The sequence below is a fragment of the Monodelphis domestica genome, chromosome 2 (genome assembly GCF_027887165.1).
Source record: "Monodelphis domestica isolate mMonDom1 chromosome 2, mMonDom1.pri, whole genome shotgun sequence".
Lineage (NCBI taxonomy): Eukaryota > Metazoa > Chordata > Mammalia > Didelphimorphia > Didelphidae > Monodelphis > Monodelphis domestica.
The window spans coordinates 265,049,257-265,073,588 of record NC_077228.1 but is presented as its reverse complement, the minus strand read 5'-3'; the positions used below and the strand labels follow the sequence as shown (position 1 = coordinate 265,073,588).

The window sequence follows — 24,332 nt, the reverse complement described above, 5'->3', positions numbered from 1 at the left end:
GATGAAAAAAAAATCTCTGCTCTCAATTAGCTTGAATTCCAATGAGTGATGAATTAAATTTTTGGTCCTGCTGAGTTTGAGATATTTAATTGCAAAGATTTACTGGGAATTTAGAGAAATGGGATGTGTACATAAAAAATTCCTGAAGATCTACCCATTTTTTATTTTCCTATCACCACTAACCTCAGATCCAGACTCTTCCGGAGATTCTGAGATGCTTTGAAGTCTCCTCTCTGTGCTCATTAATTGAAAGCAGCTTGACATGGCCTTGATGGAAATTACTTTCACTGGGAATCAATCTACCATCACTGAATTTATCCTCCTTGGTTTCTCTGAACTCCCAGACCTGCACCTCCTCTTCTTCATTTTCTCCACCATTATTTATATAACCATCATCCTGGGGAACATGTTGATTATAGTGGCAGTGGTCAGCTCCTCAGGGCTTCACACACCCATGTATTTCTTCCTGGTCAATCTCTCATTCCTAGAGATACTCTACACCTCCACAGTAGTGCCCAAAATGCTAGCAGGTTTCTTGAGGAAGAAGGAGGCCATCTCTCTAGCTGGTTGCTTACTCCAATTCTTCATTTTTGGCTCACTGGCCACATCTGAATGCTTCCTTCTGGCTATCATGGCCTATGACCGCTACCTGGCCATTTGCTACCCACTCCATTATACACTCCTGATGGGATCCAAGCAGTGTGTGTGTCTGGTAGTCACAGCATGGTTAACTGGTTTTGTAGTAGATGGTCTAGTTGTGGTTCTGATGGCACAGCTGAAATTCTGTGGCTCCAACCACATTAACCACTTCTATTGTGATTTCATGCCCATAGTGGGACTAGCCTGCTCTGACCCTCAAGTGGCACAAGCAACGACATTCATCCTCTCTGTAATCTGCTTGACTATTCCATTTGGTTTAATCTTGATTTCCTATGCTCGCATTCTTATGGCCGTGCTGAAAGTACCCACGGGGGCCAGCCGAAAGAAGGCCTTCTCTACATGCTCTTCCCACCTGGCTGTGGTGTCCACTTTCTATGGGACACTTATGGTCATGTATATAGCACCCTCTGCTATTCACTCTCAGCTTCTCTCTAAGGTCTTTGCTCTGCTCTACACTGTGGTCACCCCCATCTTTAATCCTGTGATCTACACCCTAAGGAACAAAGAAGTCCATCAAGCTCTCAAGAAGCTGCTTTGCAATAAACAACAAGGCAATTCAGCCTGAAACAAGGAGTGATGGTAGTTCTGTCCTGTCCTTTGAATGTTTCCTCTAGTAAATCTTCCCAGACTATATGGGAGAGATGACAACTTTGTTTAGTTTGTACTTTTCTGAGATTCTCCATATCAACTCTCTGCTTGGGAAAATGATTTCCATTTAGTATGTCTGGAAAAAAAACACAACTTTTTACCATCACAACACTAGGCAGAGTTTTAAGGGGAGACAGTTTAAATTCATTGTTGAATAATCTCACCTTAGAAAATGAAGTATACATCTTGCTTCCTAGATCCCAAGGAATATTTATTTCCCTCACTAAGACTGTCCCATCTCTTTTTTCAACTCAAAAGCTATGCTTATTTTGCCGTCCTTCAATCATGAATCACTTTCCAACAAGCTTAATTCCCCTCAAGTATTGTGCCTGCTTTCTTTCCTTTACCCTCAGCTATCAGCACTCATTCCCCAAATTACTTTGTATTTATTTAATTTTGTTTCTATTTTGTATATACTTCCATATGTGCACATTATCTCTTTGAAATATGTTACATACTCCATGAAGGCAGGGACCCTTTCCTTGTTGTCATTGTATGCTCAGAACCAAACACAACACCTGAATTAATAGTAGATGCTGAATAAATATTTATTTGTTGATTGATTGGTTGATTCCTCTAAAATATACTTATTTCTGATATATCTATGATGCAACAACCTCATTGCCACTTCTTCATTTATTGATTTATATCCCTCTGCAATAAAGATACAGGTCTGATACTGAGTATATCTATTATTCCTGGGCAGGGTAAGACTCTTTGAATGGTTGTACAATGTATTTGCATTTTCTTGTGGACAGTTTGTTGAATAGGAAAAGACTATATTCTCTCTCCCTTACCCTCCTTAAATATAAAACAACAAAAATTTTTCTGAACTTCAACACATGTATAAAGAATGAAATGTGTATGGACCAACAAAGTTCTGAGATTCTGAAGTATGCTATCAAGTCTAGTCTTTTGCTATCAAGTTTAGTCTTTTTTAGAGTAGCTAAGTATAAATTTCAAAAGGAAAATCTCTAAGTTGAGTAACTTTTATGCATCTCTAATACTCTGGATGACTTTTTGATTCTTGAGGAAGAGAGGTTTTCAACCCCTCATATATATCACCCCAATGACTTATGTGACTTGAAATTATTATTTTTTTCACGTGTTATAATTCAGAAATTAACAAATTGTTTAAGCCTTAACTATGCCTCCTCTTTTTTTCCTCCTACTATCTGGCATACTTTCCCTCCTTCCTTGATCCTTTTAGGGAATCCTCCCATATTTGAAATCAACTACAAACTCTCTCAATTTGTGATTGCCTCTTTCTATTCTCCATTGTGAGAAGCACAAAGGATTTGGCTGGAGAATTGTAAAAAGAAATGTTGAGAGATATACAGGTAGTAGGGTGGTACAGTGTTCAAGGTCAGAGCAAGATGTTAGGTTAGGATAACAGCAGGTTACTGTTGCCATATCCTTGATATGATGACCAGCAGGTTACTGAGTCCACTCACCTTGTTCAATGATGGACTATTGAAGACCAAATGTGGTAAAAGATCCATGTTACTGGATATTGGAACACAGGGAAAGAAACTCCTTTTATTTTTTTCAGTTCAAATACTATTCTGTGGGCTGTCAAAGTTCAAGGCTCAAAATTCCTCAAGATTTTATGCTTCTTTATAACAAGAATGACTATGGAGGAAGCATGATTTCCTACCCCCAAACCCTCCCACAAGGGATGCATCCATGAGGAATTAAACATAAGCATTTCTGTGCATTTTTTAGAACTCATAGGCTTAAAGCAACTTTGGTACCATATGGGCAACCCTTATGGTTCTAGGAGAACATGAAGCTTGGCAGATATCTGTTATGCATTCATTGTTTTATTGCTGTTATTTATGATTTATTTACCTTTAAATTCTGTTAACAAAAAAAGTCTACAAACAGTATCTAATTCTATTTGTCTGCTTATTTAACAAGCCAACAACTTTATGCCAAGATAATGGGACTAGGACTCACAAAACATAGCCAGGTCAGAAAGGAAGTGGATTTCATGAGTGAATAGGTGCTTTTGGTATGGTTTTAAAGTGGGTAATTCTACAAATATACATGCCCATCATAGAGAAAGATGAAGTTAAGAAGTTAAAGGACATTGACTCTGAAAACTATCATAAGGATGACATTTTCTCAACATTTCTGCCCAGTGGCACATACTAGCATGAATATGGACCTCAATACTTAACGCATTTTTTCTCTCTCCAGGATTTGTTGAATGACTGTCAATGACACTTGGTGGCTAAACTAGAAACTTTCAGTTTCCCAACTAATTTATGCCTCCTTGTATGTGACCTCATCACCCAGGAAACTAATCAGTCTTACCTAAGTAGGACCCTCTTTGTCTTTATTAGAGACCCCAAAGAATAGAATGAAGATGAACCTATGTATGCCAATGAAAGTTTGGTGTAACTTATACACCACACCTTGAGAATAGTTTCTTGAAATTCCATTGTGGACTTATACTCAAGGTCAGATGACTCTTGTGCTAAAGGCTCTCAGGTGATCTTTCTGGTTGTTTTCCTTTCTTGACCTTCTCCTTTTCCATCTTGCTATTGAAATATCAGTTCTGGCCCTAGTGTTGAGTCTTGGTAGGCTGAACTAGTATAGATGTGGGAGCTACTACTAGACTCTGTTATTTGTGGTGGTGGGGAATGGGAGCAACCCTAGTATCCTCCACCCCCCTATATCCTTTCTTTTGTTTGTCTTTTTTCACTTTGATGTTTTCTTGAATTTTCCAGTCAAGCTGTGTGACCTTCCTTTAAGTGTCCCTCATGGAAGGGCCTTACTTTCAAGGCTGACTAACTCTAATTTTTTTTGCAGAAATTCTTTAAGTCCTAAAAATATATCCAACAAGGACAAAGTTTTTTATTTTTAATCAGAGCTTAATCAGGTTTTAAATAAAAATGCTAATTTAAGTGATATATTGAATATAAGTTTTTAAATACTAAAATCAAATGGACTATTAAATGCAAGTTATCAATGTCAGTCTTTCTGTTTTGAAAAGTATTTATAAAAACAATTATTCATTGAATATCTGCAAAACACTTTTCCAGGCTTTTGGGAAGAATAAATGATTTATAAAACATTGTTTATACCCTCTGGAAAAAAAACCATTGAGTCCTTGGAATTAATAGCAGAGAAAAAGGGCCATAGTAAGGGGAAACCGGGAATCCCCCATTTCTGTTTGAGGTCTTATCTTTGAGGTTTATCTTCAGTGTGGCAAGGATAAATGGAAGCTGAAGAGATATGGGGTATGATGGGGTAGAAATGCTCTAAATGTGATTCCCCTTAGTGCAAAGACTAGTTTTGTGAACATCCACATATATGAACAGAGGTACAATAGTACCTTTATTTATGTTTAGGTAAGCTATCTAATCAGAATTGAGTAAATTGCAAAGGAATCATTATATTTGAATCAGTGCCTGGGTGGAGTCTGTGTAAATCAATGGATGAACTGAATTTAAGAAACATGATCAAGATCATCTTTGACTATAGGGATTTATATATTTTTATGCACTTATTTATTTTTACTAGTCAGTAAGCATTCAAAGAATAGGAAGAATATAGACCTTTTATGCTCTGTTGTATTTAGCATAGAACTTTATATTTTACTAGCTTAATAAATATTTCTTGAAAGAACAAATGATTAATTAATGTATTTCCCAGACTGCAGTGCTGGGCTTCTGAAACTTTCAAGATTCAGAAGGAAATTCTTGGTGTAGCACCACCTCTAGACTACTTCACCATACTTGACACTTACATATTTGTAGGTTGAGTCCCTAGGGATATGACAATTACTCTCTCAGGTTCAAAGGTTCCTACCCTGTGGATGCGTATTACTAATATTATAGCTTATGAGGCTCTATTGGTGAGTTTACCCTTAATAATCACCCAGTATCAAAGAAAAGGCATTTAAAAAGATGGTACAGTAAGAATACTTTATAAAACATTCACCAATTAAATCTGGGAGAATTTATAGAAAATCTTTCATAAATACACAGTATTTTTTTGAAGAAAATTTAATTAATTTAGAATATTTTTCTATGGTTACAAGATTCATGTTCTTTCCCTCCCTTCCCCTTCCCCTTATCATGTAGCTGATATGCAATTCCACTGGGTTTTACATGTGTCATTGATCAAGACCTATTTCCATATTACAAATACATAGTATTAATGAGAAAGAGAGGGTACAAACTTAAGAATATACTAACAGCAAAGCTTACATAGAGGAAAAACATATGGTCAAAATAACTCATATTCTGAGTCCCATAAGGCCCTTATTCACTTGTCAGGTTATTCTCATGTTACTCTTCTTTGTTCAGGGTGTCTCTGCTTGCAGGTAGTTCAGCTAGACTCTCTGGTGACAAAAACCATTGATCTAGTATTAGGATGCCCATTAACAATTATGTACCCATGTGAGGTAGAAGCATTATTACTAAGACAGAGAACACAAACATTTTCTGATCAGCGAATTACAAGGTATGAAGTAACCTTGCTAAACAACGAAAATATTACTCTAAAACGCTGTACAATCCTTAATCCTGCCACCTTGCTTCCAGATTTACCAACCATTACACAGTTGTGAAACACTAGTGTCCATGGCAGAAAAGCCTTGGGATGATCTCTTGGACCCTCCCTTAAAAAACTCAGACCTGGTCTTATTTACTGATGGTTCCTCTTTTATGAGGGATGGCATACACTACAGTGGAGCTGCTGTAGTGATAGAATTTGCCACTGAGTGGTCAGCTTCGCTGCCCTCTAACATTAGTGCTCAAGGGGCAGAACTCACAGCTCTCAAACATGCCTGTATAATTGCCAAGGGTAAAAAGGCAACAATTTATATGGATTCTAGATATGCTTTTGGCATTTGTCACTCAACCGGGATGCTATGGCTCCAGAGAGGATTTTTAACCTCAGCTGGAGAATCCATAGCTAATGCAGAAATTATTAATGAAGTTCTTTCTGCTCTCCAGCTGCCTGAAGCCCCATCTGTAGTTCATTGCTCTGCCCATACAGGTGGCACTGACCTTGTGTCTAGGGGAAATGATCAAGCAGATGCTGCTGCAAAGCTAGCAGCCATAGAAGGGCCTGAATTACTTTTAATATTAACAACCACTGATGACTTAAATTTATCATTTTCCTATAATGAAAAGGAAGTAGACAAATGGAAACAAAAATTCAAAGCAAAACAGATTAATGGAGAATGGGTGTCATCTGAAGGAAAACCCCTGCTCCCTAGAAGTTTCTATCACCAAATTTTCCAATCTGTTCATAATAATGGCGACTTTGGTACCCAGGGCATCGTGGACTCTGTTAAGAGAGTGTGGATAGCCCCTGGTATAACTACCATAGCCTCTAAAGTGTGTTCAGCCTACTCTACCTGCTAGGCATAGAACCAACATGCCTTTCATGGAAAAGCCTTTGGTGGGCGTCCTCTGGCTTACACATCTTTTGAGCACCTACAGATAGATTTTATAACAATGCCAAAGGCTGGACAATATAAATTTTGTTTGGTCATAGTAGACCAACTGACCAGATGGCCGGAAGCATTTCCTACAGCCCAAGACACAGCGGCTTTTGTTGCTACGGTGCTTTTAACAGAAATTATTCTTCGCTTTGGCCTGCCAGCACGTATTGATTCCAATAGGAGAAGTCATTTTGCTGATTCTGTTCTAAATCAGATATATTCTTGCTTGGGGATAACTCCAAAATTCCATGTTCCATGTCATCCCCAGAGCTCAGGCCAAGTTGAGAGGATGAACAAAGAACTTAAAACTATCATTGGAAAATTATGCACTGAGACCCATTTAAAATGACCTGAAATGTTCCCTCTGGCCCTATTTTATCTTAGAAGCAGGCCTAGAGGAGACCTACAAATCTCACCATTTGAGATGCTTTTTGGACATCCACCTATACAGACTAAGCCTTTCTCCCCAGCATATACATTGCTATTAGGGGGAGATACTACTATTACTTCCTATATATAGGAATTACAGCACAAACTGCGTGAACTACATGAATCTGGAGCTGCAGTACAAGCTGGACTACTAGACTTCTCACTTCATGACCTGAACCCAGGAGACAACGTTTATATAAAGAACTTCCAGCGCATGGGAGCAACTCAGCCTTCCTGGGAAGGACCATTCCAAATATTGTTAACTACTCCAACATCTATAAAGGTTGGAGAAAAGGACTCTTGGATTCATTGATCACATGTAAAGAGAGCATCTTTTATTGAGACTGATTGACTGTATCCTATATATGCATTGGAGATAATTACCCATTGACAAGTGGAACTGTTTTGTTGTTTTTAACATATCGAATTCCTGAATTTGTTTTTCCCCTTTTCTCTTTTTCCTTATTTTATTATTATTTTTTAATTAAAATATTCCTTTTCTCACTTCTATGTACTCAAGGTACATACAATCAATATTAATTTTTATTCCACAATAATATTAGTTTAAATATATATATATATACTTGCTTTTATATATATATGTAAATTTACATTTTTATATATATACATAAAATACATTAAATATATATATATATACTTGCTTATTAATACATAACCAAACAGCTTTAGACTATGGGAACCTGCCATTTATTGATAATTGTTATGGGACTGTAATTAATGTTTGTGTCTGATTCTAGGAAACAGGATCAAAAAGGAGCACAGAGATAATCTGAATAATGCCAAAAGGACTCACGGGTCAACAAATCAAAAACCAATCCAGGTAGGATTGATGCACTTCTAAGCCATAGGACTTGAACCCAGCGTGAGACTCGAGGTTGCGATGCTTGACATACATTAAGACCTAGGCCTTTCTTGTATCCACAATCTTTGTGAAAATACTTACAGAGAAGTACCAAAGGTTGGCTATCATCCTGGCTCCCTCTATCCCTGAGAATGAAGGTGAAATCAGACCAGGGAATGACACTTCCCTATTAAAATAAAAATCTGGTCCTTTTTTCTCTCCTATAGAATGGCAACTCCCTGTAGCCTTGGCTGCAAATGGATAAGTGAAAATTAATGCATTCTGTCCTACAGACTTGTGGGATTAGAAATTACTTAACTGGACCCTAATACAGGGGCCTGTGAGAAATTTATTCTTGCTTTCTCAAACTTTTTTATACATAGATTTTGATATTTTGATACTGAGTTTGAATTCTTCTTTAAAATAAATATAAATATATATATTAAGGATTTAAAAATTTTCTCTTAATTTTTTCCCTTTTTCTTTTGTTTTTTGTTCTTTTTATTATTTTGTATTCATTTTTGTTTTTGTCTTTCTTTTGAATTAACTCATGCACTCCCATAACTAAACCTTGCATCCTCAGCTGGACTGGGTGTTTTTTCAACACTTTCTTCATGGGGGATTGTATTTTCATAAAATCCAAGATTTAAATTTTGTGCTTGCGAACTAACTGAATCCAGAGAATGAACTGTTTACAGAAAGATACCTAAACCCTTACACTACAGGAAGATCCAGAATGAATCTTGGGGTGTGGTTTATTGAACATTTATTTTGAATGTACACTCTTATGCCAAAGGGGACTGCCCCCTAATTGGCTTTTGTCAATGCACCAAGCAAAACATTGGTTTTGCTGTCTCTCTCCCCTATTTCCCCTGTTTACAACTATTGTAGTTTTCCTCTTAGAGGTTAGAATTTTTTGGGGTGCAGGAGACTTATGTTTAGTGATCAATTGGGGAGACTAGTCCCCCAGTCATCATCAGGGGGGATTGTGAATTTTAAATCTCCATCTTGCTTGGTCCAGCACCAAAAATTGTGCATACCCACACTACACGGGCATGTGCTAGTCAATGGCAAATCAGAAATAACTAACTGCCCACCTGGGCTGTCCTAAGCCAAGCTTGAGCTACCATTGGCACATGTGAGGTGCAGGAAGTGAGGTAGCGAACAACCTCTGGAGTTCATTCACTTCCCGTGGATAGGGCTAGGTGCCAGTTGGTTCTAGGAGCTCTAGCAGGGAGGAGGCCTGCAGACAGCTTTCCTTCAGATCGGTCACATGAGTGAAGGACTGATTCCCTTCTCTACCTTGGCCTTCCAGGTCTAAACTCCCTCTGGCTCTGCCAGAAGGTTGAGCTAACCTCTTTCCTTTTCCCCTTCTTTCCTTCTCTCCCTCTCCTTCTTTCTTTTTTTTTTTTTAAACCCTTACCTTCCTTCTTGGAGTCAATACTGTGTATTGGCTTCAAGGCAGAAGAGTGGTAAGGGCTAGGCAATGGGGGTCAAGTGACTTGCCCAGGGTCACACAGTTAGGAAGTGGTTGAGGCCAGATTTGAACCTAGGACCTCCCGCCTCTAGGCCTGGTTCTCAATGCACTGAGCTACCCAGCTGCCCCCCTCTCCTTCTTTCTTACTCCTGTTGTAATTAAACCACCATAAAACTCCATTCTGATCTGAGTGTTTCATTTAGGAATTTCATGAGTGAATTCTTTGGCGACCTTAAATTAATATACACCAGGCTTTAAAAATGATTTCTCTATCACAATGCATAATAAATCTTTCTTCCTTCCTTTTGAGTGACAGTTGTGGCTTCCTGTATGGCTAAAATGAAAATTCTGCAATAATATTACAGAGCAATAACTACCAAAACAATTTGGTTTTATAATGGAGAGTGGTTTGGGGATGGGACCAGATGGATAGTTTGGACCAGTATCAGAAGATTAACAGGGTTTTGGGAAGGCCTACAAACCCAGCCCATGAAGAGCCTGATTCTAAGGTGACACACACAGACCACTCAAATAAAATGGGAAGTAGGCTTAATAAAAGAATAAGGTAAAAGGGTATTGGATAACCAATAGCTAATTTGTCTAACTAATAACCCAGGATCTAATATCTCTTCACAGAGATTTCTTCAGTTATTCTCCCCTACTCTAATCCTCCCATACTACCTAAATCCCCAGTCCCTGACTTTGGCTAAACTAAAACTAACCCCCCCTTAGCTGATATTAAGGAAAGGGTCTGTGTAAGACTGATAGGTCCCAGGTGTAAGGGGGAAAAGGGGTTAAGTTTTAAAGGATCAGATTTTGTATTTTAAGAGTGTGGTCACCAGGAATTTCATTAATTCCAAGGAGATTTTATTTACAATTTATTTAAAAAAGTAGAAAGAGTGAAGCAAGAAATCAGAGAGAGGATAAGGTAAGATATCTAGCCTGAGCACTAAGCAATTTACTCCCAATCCCTCTGGCCAGGGAGAATTAGTTTCAGCCAGCCTCCACAAAGCTGAGGACCCGAGAAATTTCTCAAGAAGAATAGTTTTTTCCTGAGGCAGGTCTCTTCAGAGAAAAGCAGCAGTTAAGAATCAGCTTTTCACTCACCATGTCAGTCCAGTCAGCAGATCCTTCTCTCCCTCCTCACCAGTCTTACCTCGAAAGCATGAATAACTCCAGTCTCCACTTCCAAAAAATGAAAAACTCCTTTCTCACAGGAGGTTCCATTCCAAGTCTCCCAGTTCCAAGTCGAACTCCACTTTTAAATACATTTTCTCTTGCTTCACTTCCCCTAATTCCATGTCTGACAATCACAGCTGATGCGCTGCTCTAGGACTGCCCAGAAGGCAGTTAGTCGATTCTGATTTGTTACCCACTATCACACACATGGGTCACAGACCTCCAACTTCATGATTAAGTGGGATATTTGCACTTTTGGTGATTAGATCTAAATGGACAGATCTTCATATTTAACTTTTAAGCACTGTGTTTACACTTTTTTTGTGATTGAATCTAAAAACAGTCAAGTCTCCAAGTAGGATGTTTACACTTGTAGTAATTAAAATCTAAAAATAGACATGAATTACAATTTAAATCTTCACAATCAGGAAAGAGATAAGTATCTTCAATACTTCAATACAAAACAACACAATCAGGGGAGAGCCAAATCTAATCTCCACACAGGGAAGATCCTAGATCCAAAAGGACCCAGACCTGATCTCACAATCAGATGCCAGATAGTTCAGGATCACCAGGAACTGCAGATAAAACTGATCAGCAAAGCAGACAGAGTAGCAGAGCAATTGAACATCTGGACAGCAAAACATGATAAAGAATTCAGGGTAGTATCAGCCACTAAGGAAAAGCAGTCTGTCAAACCAGAGAAAGACCCTTAACCCTCAGTTAATTGTCTCTCCCGTACTTTTCCATTCTAGAATTCTCTCCCTGTTAGTTTTATGCCTCTGCAACTTGCTCTAACCTTCTTTTGATTATAACAATTTCCCCACCTTTGCAAAAAGCCAAAATAGTGTTGAAAACAATGTTTTGTCATTTGTGCCCCAACAGACTTAAATCCCATCGAAACTAAAATACTTACCCAAATAATAAACAGTCTGCAGTCACTAATCTTATCCTATCTTCCACTACCTTACTCTAAGGATTCAAACCAAAGAAAGGAAAAGGGAAAAAATTATATAATGAACATTTGTAAAGTTCAAAATTCAAAGCAAACATATGCAAAAGCAAAACAAGCAAAGAAAATATCAAAATGGAAATACAAACACAAAATTTCATGCAAAGCAATAGTCACAAAATACTATTCTTATAAACTAATACATAAAAAATCATATCGAAACTATTGCAATGCATAAAATAGAAAACAAAAAATTTAGAAAAGTACAATGAACACAACATTGCATAAGTTTTTACAAAAAATTGAACCAATCTATCAAAACTTACTTATGCAAAATACATTCAAAAGTAGATGGAACTTCAGAACAATCTTATTTTAAATTAAAACCTTATTACTATTACACAAAACTCAAAGTGTTACATAGAACTGTGCTTCTAATTATCTTATCTAAAGAACTTAATCAGTATCAAATATTAAGCACATATATAATTTTACATATATACGCATAATACTGTGAGAACGAGATTATAACACGAGAGACATTGGCAAGCAAATGCAAGAGATGGAATTTTAAAGGAACTGTCAATCAACCTGAAGGAAGGAAGATTCCAATAAAATATGATGAGAAGGCAGTTGGGAAAACAACAGCTGAACTAAGAGACTTTCCCCCTGGCTGATTGGGAGGAAGGAGGCTGAGAAACAGACTTTTTCTGGATTCCTGGCTATTCATTGACTCAATATTGAAAAGATTGGAGCTTAGCTCTGAAGAACCTTTTCAGTTTATTGCTGGACACATTGACAAAAAGCCATTTAGGGGGCAGTCCCCTTTGGCATGAAAGTATGCATGCAAAGAAATGTTCATTAACCACACCCAAAGTTCATTTTTGTGCAGTTCGTGGTCTGGAGGCTTCTTCATGATGGCTTCTCCAACAGTTCAGTTTCTGAATTCAGGGAAGTAGCATCTTCTTTACCTAAAATTCTTCTCAAAAGGAATTTAAACTTTGCAATTTAAATAATGATATTTTTTTACATTCCCCCCGTTAAGAGGGTGATATAAAAAATGATCACTTAGGGATGCATGGTTGAGGTATGAGGTATATGAATCAATTGGCAAGAGATATTAAAAAGACATCAGAAAAATCAAAAGGAAAGAAAAATTTCTGGATGAAAATATAGACTATCAAAGTCTTATGTGTAAAAATTCCAAGTAAAAGAAAAATAAATCTATAACAGGTCCTTGAATCAGAGCCCAATTAAAATGATCTAAGCAATGATGCATTTGTCCAGTCAGTAGCCAGGACTACAGAAAGGTACCACACTATGAGAGGCAGAAAAGGGGACCAGATTATAGGAGCCAAGGTTTCGGGGATACTCGTCTGTGAGTATCTTCAGGGTGAGTGTGGATACAAGGAAAGCCTATGTCTTAACACATGTTAAACATAGTAACCTCGAGTCTTCACACTAGGTTCAAGACCTTTGTATTGGCCTAGAAGTGCATCAATCCATCCTAGATTGGCTTTTCTTTGGCTCTGTGCAATGGCTCTTTTGTGTATATCTTGTCCTAGAATCAGACAGAATCATTAAGCAAAGTCCCATAATTTATTTAAATAATTAGTGGCATCATTTTTATAGTCACAAGCTTTTTAGGGCATGTATTAGCAAATGTATCTTAAACTTAAAAATCAAAAGGTTAAAGAAAATCTTAATACTGGTGACATGTGCTTCAAATATAAAAAGGAGAGAAAAAATAATAAAAAAACTGAAAAAGTATATTGCACATGCAAGAAAAATATAATAATAAAAGAGCTTTAAAAATTCAAAAATATAGCTTATAACCATTGACACTCTGTGTCAGTTAAGAAAATATAAAATACAAGCCTTTCTCACCAAAAAATGAGATCCATTTCCTCTTTGTATCTGGCCATGATCACTGTGAGTAGAAGGCAAATGAATTGAACAAGGTTAACAATTTTTCATCTTTAAAAATACAGTAGTACAAATATGTAGATATCACAATCCCCAAAATTCTCAATAGCCCAATTAATTACAATAGCAACCAAACACACTTTCATATTTCACATAAGTTGCTGTATGACATTTTTAAAACCTATGAATTGCTGGACATTTGTCACAATTTTTACAAACACAGCAATCTTTCAATCTTGGTAATAAACATATATATTTTTTTAAACAAAGTAAAACTCATCTAGGGTTAAGAACATAATCGAGAAATCTATATATCATTCTGGTGCAAGTAAAGTAGTGAGCTGAAGAGTATAAATAAAGGGGGTGCTCCTTTTGGAGGCTTTTTAAGGGTACAAATGCCCTGAAATTAACTGCCCAACTTCCATTCACATGTGGGAAGGTTGGGGTTTATAAAATGTATTTCACTTCAGCTAATGGGCCTTACCTCGTGGTAGAGGCAGGCAAAAATAACCAGATTGTTAAAAAAAATTCCAAAAATCATATTTAAAAAACCCTTAAAATCAAATCATTTGAGGTATTTAGCACATTAAAATCCCAAAGGTTGTTAATACAATTATAACCAGTTCTGAAGTCCATCTATCCTCAGCAAAATAGAAAAAAGCTGTTTTTTCATATATGGGCTTATTCACAATAATATTTGTTCAACACAGTTATAGGGGAAAAACAACAGAATTTTAAAACTCAGTACATTCAAAATAAATTCAATCAACCTTCAGTTCATAGAATAATAATCAATCCAGTAATATATGAACTTAAAATCACAAAGTTATATCTTAAACAAAACAATGCAATAGAATACAGAGATTTTTTTTAATAAACCATTGGAGTCTGAAATGCCTTAGAATATAGCCTTTAGTCTCTTCAAAGTTCCTTGGGTTTTTTTTTTTGTTTGTTTTTAATTATCCATTTAAATGTCTATTGTCCGAAGGTAGAGTAGTAAAGGCTAGGCTATGGGGTTCAAGGGATCTGTCCAGGGCCCCATAGCTGGGAAGCATCGGAGGCCAGATTTTAACTAGAGACCTCCCTTCTCTGGGCCTGGCTTCCAGTTCGCTGGGCCACCCATTTTCCTCCCCAAAGTTAAAGTTGAATCATTGGTCTGAGTCTGCTCCCTGACAGGCAGGTAAAATCAATGAAATTGCCAGAAGAGTCAAAAATCCTTTTAAACAGCCCATTGCTATTAAGTTTCTGTTTGAAAAATCTGTTTCTTCTCCTCTCCCTTTTCTCTCTCCCCTGATATGATCCCCCTGTGGCCAATACCCCCATCCACGTGGAGGCTTAGCCTAAGGGAAAATTGCCCAGTCTCCTTTCCCTCTCTTCTCTCCCCTCCGCCCACGTGGCCAATACAATTACCAGCTGGTCGCAATGAGTCCTCAGCAATCTGCTCCAAGGATCTGGGTGATGAGCCGGCTGGGTTGGAGGCCAGATGGGTGAGAGACAGACCACCAGGGTGGGTTGGGCTGGGAGCTTGAGCATAGCTCGGGCACCAGGTGAGAGGCCAGGAGCAGAAGCAGGAGCTGGAGAGGGCCGCAGGCAGGAGCTGATCAAGATGGTTTTCTAAAGAGCATCTCGGAGAACCTTGGCTTTAAAAAAAAATTCTCTAGGCTAAAAAAATTTTGAGAAGTTCTCATCCAATCTAGTGGTTGCCATCTGTAACCATTAAAATTTAGGGGAGATGGGGAAACTGAGGCAGGTAGAAATTAGTTTCTCTCTGTAAGGAGTATTATATTTTTTAGAGGTTTATTAAAGGCTAAAGATTAAAGAATATACAAGTAAGAAACATGTTCCTAGGCCAGAGGCCTAGACAAAATAACCTCACATCACGCAAGAGACGAGCCTGCTCCAAAATGGAAGTCCAAAAAGAGCCAAGAGAGCCCAAAAGCCTTTGAATCAGCTTAAATACCTTCTCGATCTCGGCCCAGGTGAGATTACAAGGCATTCTGGGGAAGTGGAGCAAAGGCTCATGGGGATTGTAGTCCTGTATTCTAGTCTATTTTTTACATATGTACTATATGTTGCAATGTATGTTGTAATGTAACTTTCTATTCTACCTTAACTTATCAACCCTAAACTCTAATCTGTCTAAATACATGCCTATATACTTCCTAATATCATCAAAACAGTCTGAACTCAGACATCCTATCTTAATGAAATCTAATAAAACTAACCTATCTACCTATGCTACTACTATTCTAACCTATCTAAAACCTAAACAGTATCCATTTATCTACATGGAGACATATATAACTAAATCCTATAAAAATAATTATCCATTGATTCGCTACTTGAATCAATGTATCCTAGCCATGTTTATGTTTATGGTCACATGTATATGGTTATGTTATGTTGTGTTATATTTCTGTTGTATGTATACCTACCAAAACTTCAGATCTTCCATATTCTCATCCTGAACAATGAAATCTCTTCTCTAAAGTTCATGGCAGTAATATGTACTATTGAATGTATGAACATGTAATGAATATGAACATGTAATATCACCTAACACAAAATCTTACAACCAATTGTCCTTTAATCATCTGATCCTCCTTATTGAAAAATTCTCTTTAAAACTCTTTATGTTAAAGGGAAATAAAATAAAGATGGGAATTAGGGGGACTGATTAAAAACAACATTGGTGTAGAAGGAAATAGTGAAAGAAGAAAAGGCAGGGCTATGAGTGGAAATCAAAATGCTGGGAAATACATAGCTGGTAATCATAACTCTGAATGTGAATGGAATGAACTCACCCATAAAATACAAGGGAATAGCAGAATGGATTAGAAACCAAAACCCTACCATATGCTGTCTGCAAGAAACACACATGAGGAAGGTAGACAATGCATAGGGTAAAAGTAAGAGAATGGAGCCAAATCTATTGGGCATCAACTGATAAAAAGAAGGCACGAGCCGCAATCGTAATATCTGACAACGCCAAATTAAAATTGATCTCGTCAAAAGAGATAGGGAAGGTAATTACATCCTGATAAAAGGCAGTATAGACAATGAGGAAATATCAGTACTCAACATGTATGCACCAAATGGCATAGCATCCAAATTTCTAAAGGAGAAACTAGTGAGCTCAAGGAAGAAATAGATAGAAAAACTATACTAGTGGAAGAACTGAATCTTCCTCTATCAGAACTAGATAAATCAAACCAAAAAACAAATAAAAAAGAGGTAAGAGAAGTGAATGAAATCTTAGGAAAATTAGAGTAAGTAGATATGTGGAGAAAAAAATAAATAGGGACAACAGCAGCACATGGTACGTTCACAAAGATTGACCATGTACTAGGGCATAAAAACATTGCAAACAAGTACAAAAGAGCAGAAATAATAAATGCAAAAACTTCTCAGATCACAATGAAATGAAAATAATAATTAGTAAGGGTACATGGAGAGGCAAATCAAAAACTAATTGGAAATTAAACAATGTGATTCTCCAAAATTGATTAGTTAAAGAACAAATAATAGAAACAATTAATAAATTCATTGAAGAAAATGAAAATGATGAGACATCGTTTCAAAATCTATGGGATGGAACTTCTGGGTAAACATGGCTGCAGTCTAGACACAAATCACTTCCTCTCCCCCAGCACCGAACTAAATAGATTACCTCAAAAGAGCATAAAAATCATCCTTGGAAGAATGGAGGGACTCTCCAGAAGGCCACAGCAATGAAGGTACGTGGGGTTTGAACATTTCTACACTATAAGAAGGAGAAAAAGCGTGCACAAAAATGCAGAATAATCACTTATAGGGAAGGGCATTAACATGATTTGGAGGGAAAAAAACAAAAAGAAAGAAAAAGGGAGGGGGGATAAATGATGGTACTAAGATATAATTGAAGAAATAGAAATAAATTAAATAGAATAATCTTTGTCACACAAAGATAAACATGGGAAGGGGAGGGGAAGAATTCTCTTATAAGAAGGAGAGGAAGAGTCCTAATTGTTATAGTGTCCCATATCAGAAAAAGAAATCCAACAGGCCATCAAAGAACTCCCTAAGAAAAAATCCCCAGGGCCTGATGGATTCACAAGTGAATTCTATCAAACATTCAAAGAACAGCCAATCCCAGTACTATACAAACTATATGACAGAATAAGCAAAGAGTTCTACCAAATTCTTTTTATTACACAAATATGGTACTGATTCCAAAGCCAGGCAGGTCAAAAACAGAGAAAGAAAACTATAGACCAATCTCATTAATGAATATAGATGCAAAAATCTTAAACAGGATACTAGCAAAAAGACTCCAGCAAGTGATCAGGAGGGTCATTCACTATGATCAAGTAGGATTTATACCAGGAATGAAGGGCTGGTTCAATATTAGGAAAACTATCTACATAATTGACCATATCAACAAACAAACCAACAAAAATCACATGATTATCTCAATAGATGCAGAAAAAGCCTTTGATAAAATACAACACCCATTCCTACTGAAAACACTAGAAAGCATAGGAATAAAAGGGTCTTTCCTAAAAATAATAAACGGTATATATCTAAAACAATCAGCAAACATCATCTGCAATGGGGATAAACTAGATGCATTCCCAATAAGATCAGGAGTGAAACAAGGATGCCCATTATCACCTCTATTATTTAACATTGTACTAGAAACACTAGCAGTAGCAATTAGAGAAGAAAAAGAAATTGAAGGTATTAAAATAGGCAATGAGGAGATCAAGTTATCACTCTTTGCAGATGATATGATGGTCTACTTAAAGAATCAAAGAGAATCAACCAAAAAGCTAGTCGAAATAACCAACAACTTTAGCAAAGTTGCAGGATACAAAATAAAGCCACATAAGTCATCAGCATTTCTATATATTTCCAACACAGCTCAGCAGCAAGAATTAGAAAGAGAAATTCCATTTAAAATCACCCTAGACAATATAAAATACTTAGGAATCTATCTGCTGAGACAAAGAGAAGAACTATATGAACACAACTACAAAACACTCTTCACATAATTAAAACTAGATCTAAACTATTGGAAAAACATTGATTGCTTATGGGTAGGATGAGATAACATAATAAAAATGACAATCCTACCCAAATTAATTTACTTATTTAGTGCCATATCCATTGAACTACCAAAAAACCTTTTTTTTACTGAATTAGAAAAAATACACAACAAAGTTCATTTGAAAGAACAAAAGATCAAGGATAACCAGGGAAGTCATTAAAAAAAATGTGAAGGAAGGAGGCCCTGCAGTCCCAGATCTCAAACCATACTATAAAGCAGTGGTTATCAAAACAATTTGGTACTGGTTAAGAGACAGAAAGGAGGATCAGTGGAATAGACTTGGGGTAAGTGACGTCAGTAAGACAGTCTAAGCTCAAAGATCCCAGTTTTGGGGACCAAAATCCACTATTTGATAAAAACTGCTGGGAAAATTGGAAGACAGTATGGAAGAGATTAGGTTTGGATCAACATCTCACACCCTACACCAATATAAACTCAGAATGGATGAATGACTTGAATATAAAGAAGGAAACTATAACCAAATCAGGCGAACACAGAATAGTATACTTGTCAGATCTTTGGGCAAGGAAAGACTTTAAAACCAAGCAAGAGCTGGGAAAAAAATCACAAAATGTAAAATCAGTAATTTTGATTATATCAAATTAAAAAGTTTTTGTACAAAGAAAACCAATACATCCAAAATTAGAAGGGAAGCAACAAATTGGCAAACAATCTTTAAAACAAAAACCCCTGACAAACAATCTTTATAACAAAAAACAAATTTATAAAGAGTTAAATCAATTGTATAAAAAATGAAGTCATTCTGCAATTGATAAATGGGCAAGGGACATGAATAGGCAATTTTCAGATAAAGAAATCAAAACTATTAATAAGCACATAAAAAAGTGTTCCAAATCTCTTATAATCAGAGAGATGCAAATCAAAACAACTCTGATGTATCACCTCACACCTAGCAGATTGGCTGACATGACAGCAAAGGAAAGTAATGAATGTTGGAGGGGATGTGGCAAAGTAGGGACATTAATGCATTGCTGGTGGAGTTGTGAACTGATCCAACCATTTTGGAGGGCAATTTGGAACTATGACCAAAGGGCGCTAAAAGACTGTCTGCCCTTTGATACAGCCATAGCACTACTGCGTTTGTATCCCAAAGAGATAATAAGGAAAAAGAATTGTACAAGAATATTCATAGCTGCGCTCTTTGTGGTGGCAAAAATTTGGAAAATGAGGGAATGCCCTTTAATTGGGGAATGACTGAACAAATTGTGGTATATGTTGGTGATGAATACTATTGTGCTCAAAGGAATAATAAAGTGGAGGAATTCCATTGGAACTGGAATGATCTCCAGGAATTGATGCAGAGTGAAAGGAGCAGAATCAGGAGAGTATTGTACACAATGACCAATACACTGTGGTACAATTGAATATAATGGGCTTCTCCATTAGTGGCAATGCAGTGACCCTGAACAACTTGGAGGGATCTATGAGAAAGAACAATATTTGTATTCAGAGGAAAAACTCTGGGAGTAGAAACAGAAAAAAAAAAACAACTGCTTGATTACATAGGTCGAGGGGATATGATTGGGGATGTAGACTCTGAATGAACATCAACAATATGGAAATAGGTTCTGATCAAGGACACATGTAATACCCAATGGAATTGCCTGTCATCTATGGGAAAGGTGGGGAAAGGGAAGGCAGGGAAAGAATATAATTCTTGTAACTAAGGAATAATGTTACAAATTGACTAAATAAATAAAATAAAAAAATTATTGTCCTTTGTGAATTATCCAGTTTTCTGCACAATGTCCTCTGTTGTCTCTGGATCCTCCTTGTTTTTGCTTCCTTGCTCTAACCTTCTCTTGCTTATAACAGTTTTGACTGAGAAATAGAGAAATATGATTAACAGTATAGATATAAAATATACAGCAGCAAATATACTCCAATACTTGACAAATAGTCTTTAGTATTACCAAGGTCTTATGAAAGACAATAGTCTTTAATAAATTTAAATAACCTAGGAAAAGAGTCTAATATTTGACAAAAACTATCAGAAAAACTAGAAAGCAGTTTGGTAGAAACTAGGTATGGACCAAATCTCAATATAAGCTCCAAATGGGTAAATGACACACATGAAACATAATATCATAAACAATAGAGAAAGAAGAAAAGAAAACTACCTTCTAGATATGTGGATGGGAGAAGAGTTTATGACCAAAGAAGTGATTGAGAGAATCACAGAAGGTAATATAGGCAACTATAATTAGATGAAATTAAAAAGTTTTTACAAATGAAACAAATGTAGCCAAAATTAGGAGAGAGGTGAATGGGAAAACGTTTTTGGAGCAAGTCTCTCCAATGAAAGTGTCATTTTCAAAAAATGTTTGGAACTGATTTAAATTTATAAGACTAAAACTAAATCCCTAATTAAAATGGTTAAAAGCTATGAATAGATACTTTTCAGCCAAAGAAATCCTATCCAGCAATAGCTGTATTAAAATGCTTTAATTATTTTCTAATCAGAGACATGTAAATGAATACAACTCTGAGATTCTTCCTCACATATATCATAATGTCAGAGTTGACAAAAAATGGAAAATGACAAATGTTGGAGAAGTCATGGGAAAATAATATTATATTGTTATAGCTGTGAACTAGCCTACCTAGTTATTCTGTAAAATGATTTCTATCTATACCCTAAAAGTTATTAAATTATCTTTGATCCAGATCCTGCTTCTAGGTCTATACTCCCAAGATATAAAAAAAGAGGAAAAATGTCCATATCTACAAAAGTATTACAATAGTTCCTTTTCTGGTAACAAGATATTATTACCTATTTACAAATATTTACACATATTTCTATATATATGTGTGTATATATGCATATACACATATGTTTGCATGTACAATGCAAAAAGGTTTGGAAGACCATATATTAAAGGGAGATCTCATTAATGTTAGTATTTTGCTTTGTTATCTATATAATGTTAAGAATCTAGAATTCCAATTAATCTAAGAAATCCAATATATTGACTGGATTTTTGTGAAGGATTTGGGGAAGGATATGAAAAGTCTTTGATGAGAAGGCATAGTTTGATTCTGATTTCCACCACTAGAGGGAGGAACAACCTTGCTGATGAGATCCCAAATCCAACTAAATATATAAATACATAATGAAAAATTTTCTAAGAATTAGATATGTAGTAGATAAAATAAACCCGCAGAAATCATCAGCATTTTTGCATATTACAAAAACCTAGCAGAAGATATAGAAAGACAAAGTCCATTTAAGATAATACAGGATATAGAAATTCGAGCTTTCCAGAAGCTCAATTAGATATCTCAGAAGGCATTGAATTTCCCATCCTATAGAGGACTTTGTTAGATGTCCACTTGGGAATATTGTGGAGCCCATTTGTACATATTGAGACAGAGAATGCTTAATTTCCTCTCTATTTTTTGGAGTCTGGCATTCTGTGTAATTGTTTATTCTTGCCTTTCTTCTGTCCCTTGATTCCATCTTAGCTCTATATCTCATATCTGTCATCCTCTTTTCCCTTGCTCAAAGTCTCACCTTATTTCAAGCCCATGTCATAAACAGAACTCAAGTAAAGAACTTCTGATTCTAAGTCTAGTTTGCTTTCTACAATGATTTATATAGGTAAGAATTGAATGAATTCAGAGGGAAGAACACTGAAATTGGGTTTGGTCAGAGAAAGTTTCACAAAAAAAAAAAAAGGAATTGCGTTGGATCTAGGAGGACACATGGAACTCAGGCAGACAAAAAGGGAGAAAATATCTAGCAGAAGAAAAAATGTGAGCAAAGAATATAAAATTAGGAATTTGTAAGAAAAATTTTGGGGAGTCAATAGGGTAGTTTGGCATTGTCTAGAAGAGTAGAGGCAGATACAAATGGGAAGGTAGATTAAGACTAAGGAGTTTGGACTTATCATTTAGTAATAATGGACTGTTGAAGGTTTTTGAGCTGAGAAGTGACATAATGAAAGGACCATTGAGAAAGATTAATATTATTATGAAATGAGAAATCAACTGCAGGAAAACTATGAAAATAAACAACTTAGGAGGCTATTCATATAATCATTGTACAAAATGATAAAAATAGATTTTTGTTGTACTCTCTAGAAGACATTTCTAGAGACTACCAAGGTAGTAAAGTTGATGTTTTCTGCAAACTTTCCATCCTCAAAACCTTAAAAGAATAAGTTATGCACCAAATATAGAGTAATTCAAACAGAATACTCAAGATAAGAAGAAACAACACAAAATGTAAAACTATCATGAAATCATACCAGGGAACACAAAACACAGATGAGAAATATGTATGGTATGAGATAAGTAAAAGACAACTTTATTTATTTATTTGTTCCTTTTTTATTTAGACTATTTTTTATGGTTTTATGATTCATGATACCCCCAACCCCAGCTCTATCCCCTCTACTCCCGAATCTAACAAGCAGTTCTAGTGGATTATACATGTATCATTGCTCAAAACCTATTTCCATGTTATTCATATCTGCAGTAGAGCCATCAAAAAACAACATAAATTTTTTTCCATTTGAATTAGTTTATTTAGTCAATTTAGAATATTATTCCTTGGTTACAAGAATCATATTCTTTCCCTCCCTCCTCTTCCCCCACCCTTCCAGCAGCAAATGTGCGATTTCATTGGGTATTACTTGTGTCCTTGTTCAGAGCCTATTTCCATGGTTGTTGTTTACACTAGAATGTTCATTTAGAGTCTACATCCCCAACCATATCCCTTCCATCCATGTATTCAAGCAATTGTTTTTCTTTGGTGTTTCTACTCTCACAGTGTTTCCTCTGAATGTGGAGAGTGGTTTTTCTTTTAGATTCCTCCAAGTTGTTCAGGGTCACTTCATTGCCGCTAATGGAGAAGTCCATTACATTCGGTTGTATCACAGTGTATCGGTCTCTTGTGTACAATGTTCTCCTGGTTCTGCTCCTTTCACTCTGCATCAATTCCTGGAGGTCATTCCAGTCTCCATGGAATTCCTTCACTTTATTATTCCTTTGAGCACAATAGTATTCCATCACCAACATATACCACAATTTGTTCAGCTATTCCCCAAAGGGCATCCTCTCATTTTCCATTTTTTTGCCACCACAAAGAGAGCAGCTATGAATATTTTTGTACAGATCTTATTCCTTATTATCTTTTTGGGATACAAACCCAGCAGTGCTATGGCAGTATCAAAGGGCAGACAGTCTTTTAGCACCCTTTGGGCATAGTTCCAAATTGCCCTCCAGAATGGTTGGATCAATTTACAACTCCAATGCAATGCATTAAAGTCCCAACTTTGCCACATCACCCCCAGCATTCATTACTTTGCTTTGCTGTCATGTTAGCCAATCTGCTAGGTGTGAGGTGATACCTCAGAGTTGTTTTGATTTGCATTTCTCTGATTATAAGATATTTAGAACACTTTTTTATGTGTTTATTGATAGTTTTGATTTCTTTAACTGCAAATTGCCTATTCATGTCCCTTGCCCATTTATCAATTGGAGAATGGCTTGATTTTTTTGTACAATTGATTTAACTCTTTATAAATTTGAGTAATTAGACCTTTGTCAGAGGTTTTTGTAATGAAGATTGCTTGCCAATTTGTTACTTCCCTTCTAATTTTGGATGCATTTGTTTTGTTT

The 24,332-nt window shown here is 36.2% G+C and overlaps 1 protein-coding gene across 1 annotated transcript; it reads left to right on the top strand.

Annotated features, from left to right (window-relative positions):
• The first annotated feature begins 271 nt into the window (after positions 1 to 271).
• On the top strand, positions 272 to 1,225 carry LOC100023412 (olfactory receptor 11A1). Its single transcript, XM_001374928.2, has one exon. It carries the CDS (start codon positions 272 to 274, stop codon positions 1,223 to 1,225), a length of 954 nt encoding a protein of 317 aa, XP_001374965.2.
• The last annotated feature ends 23,107 nt before the right edge of the window (positions 1,226 to 24,332 follow it).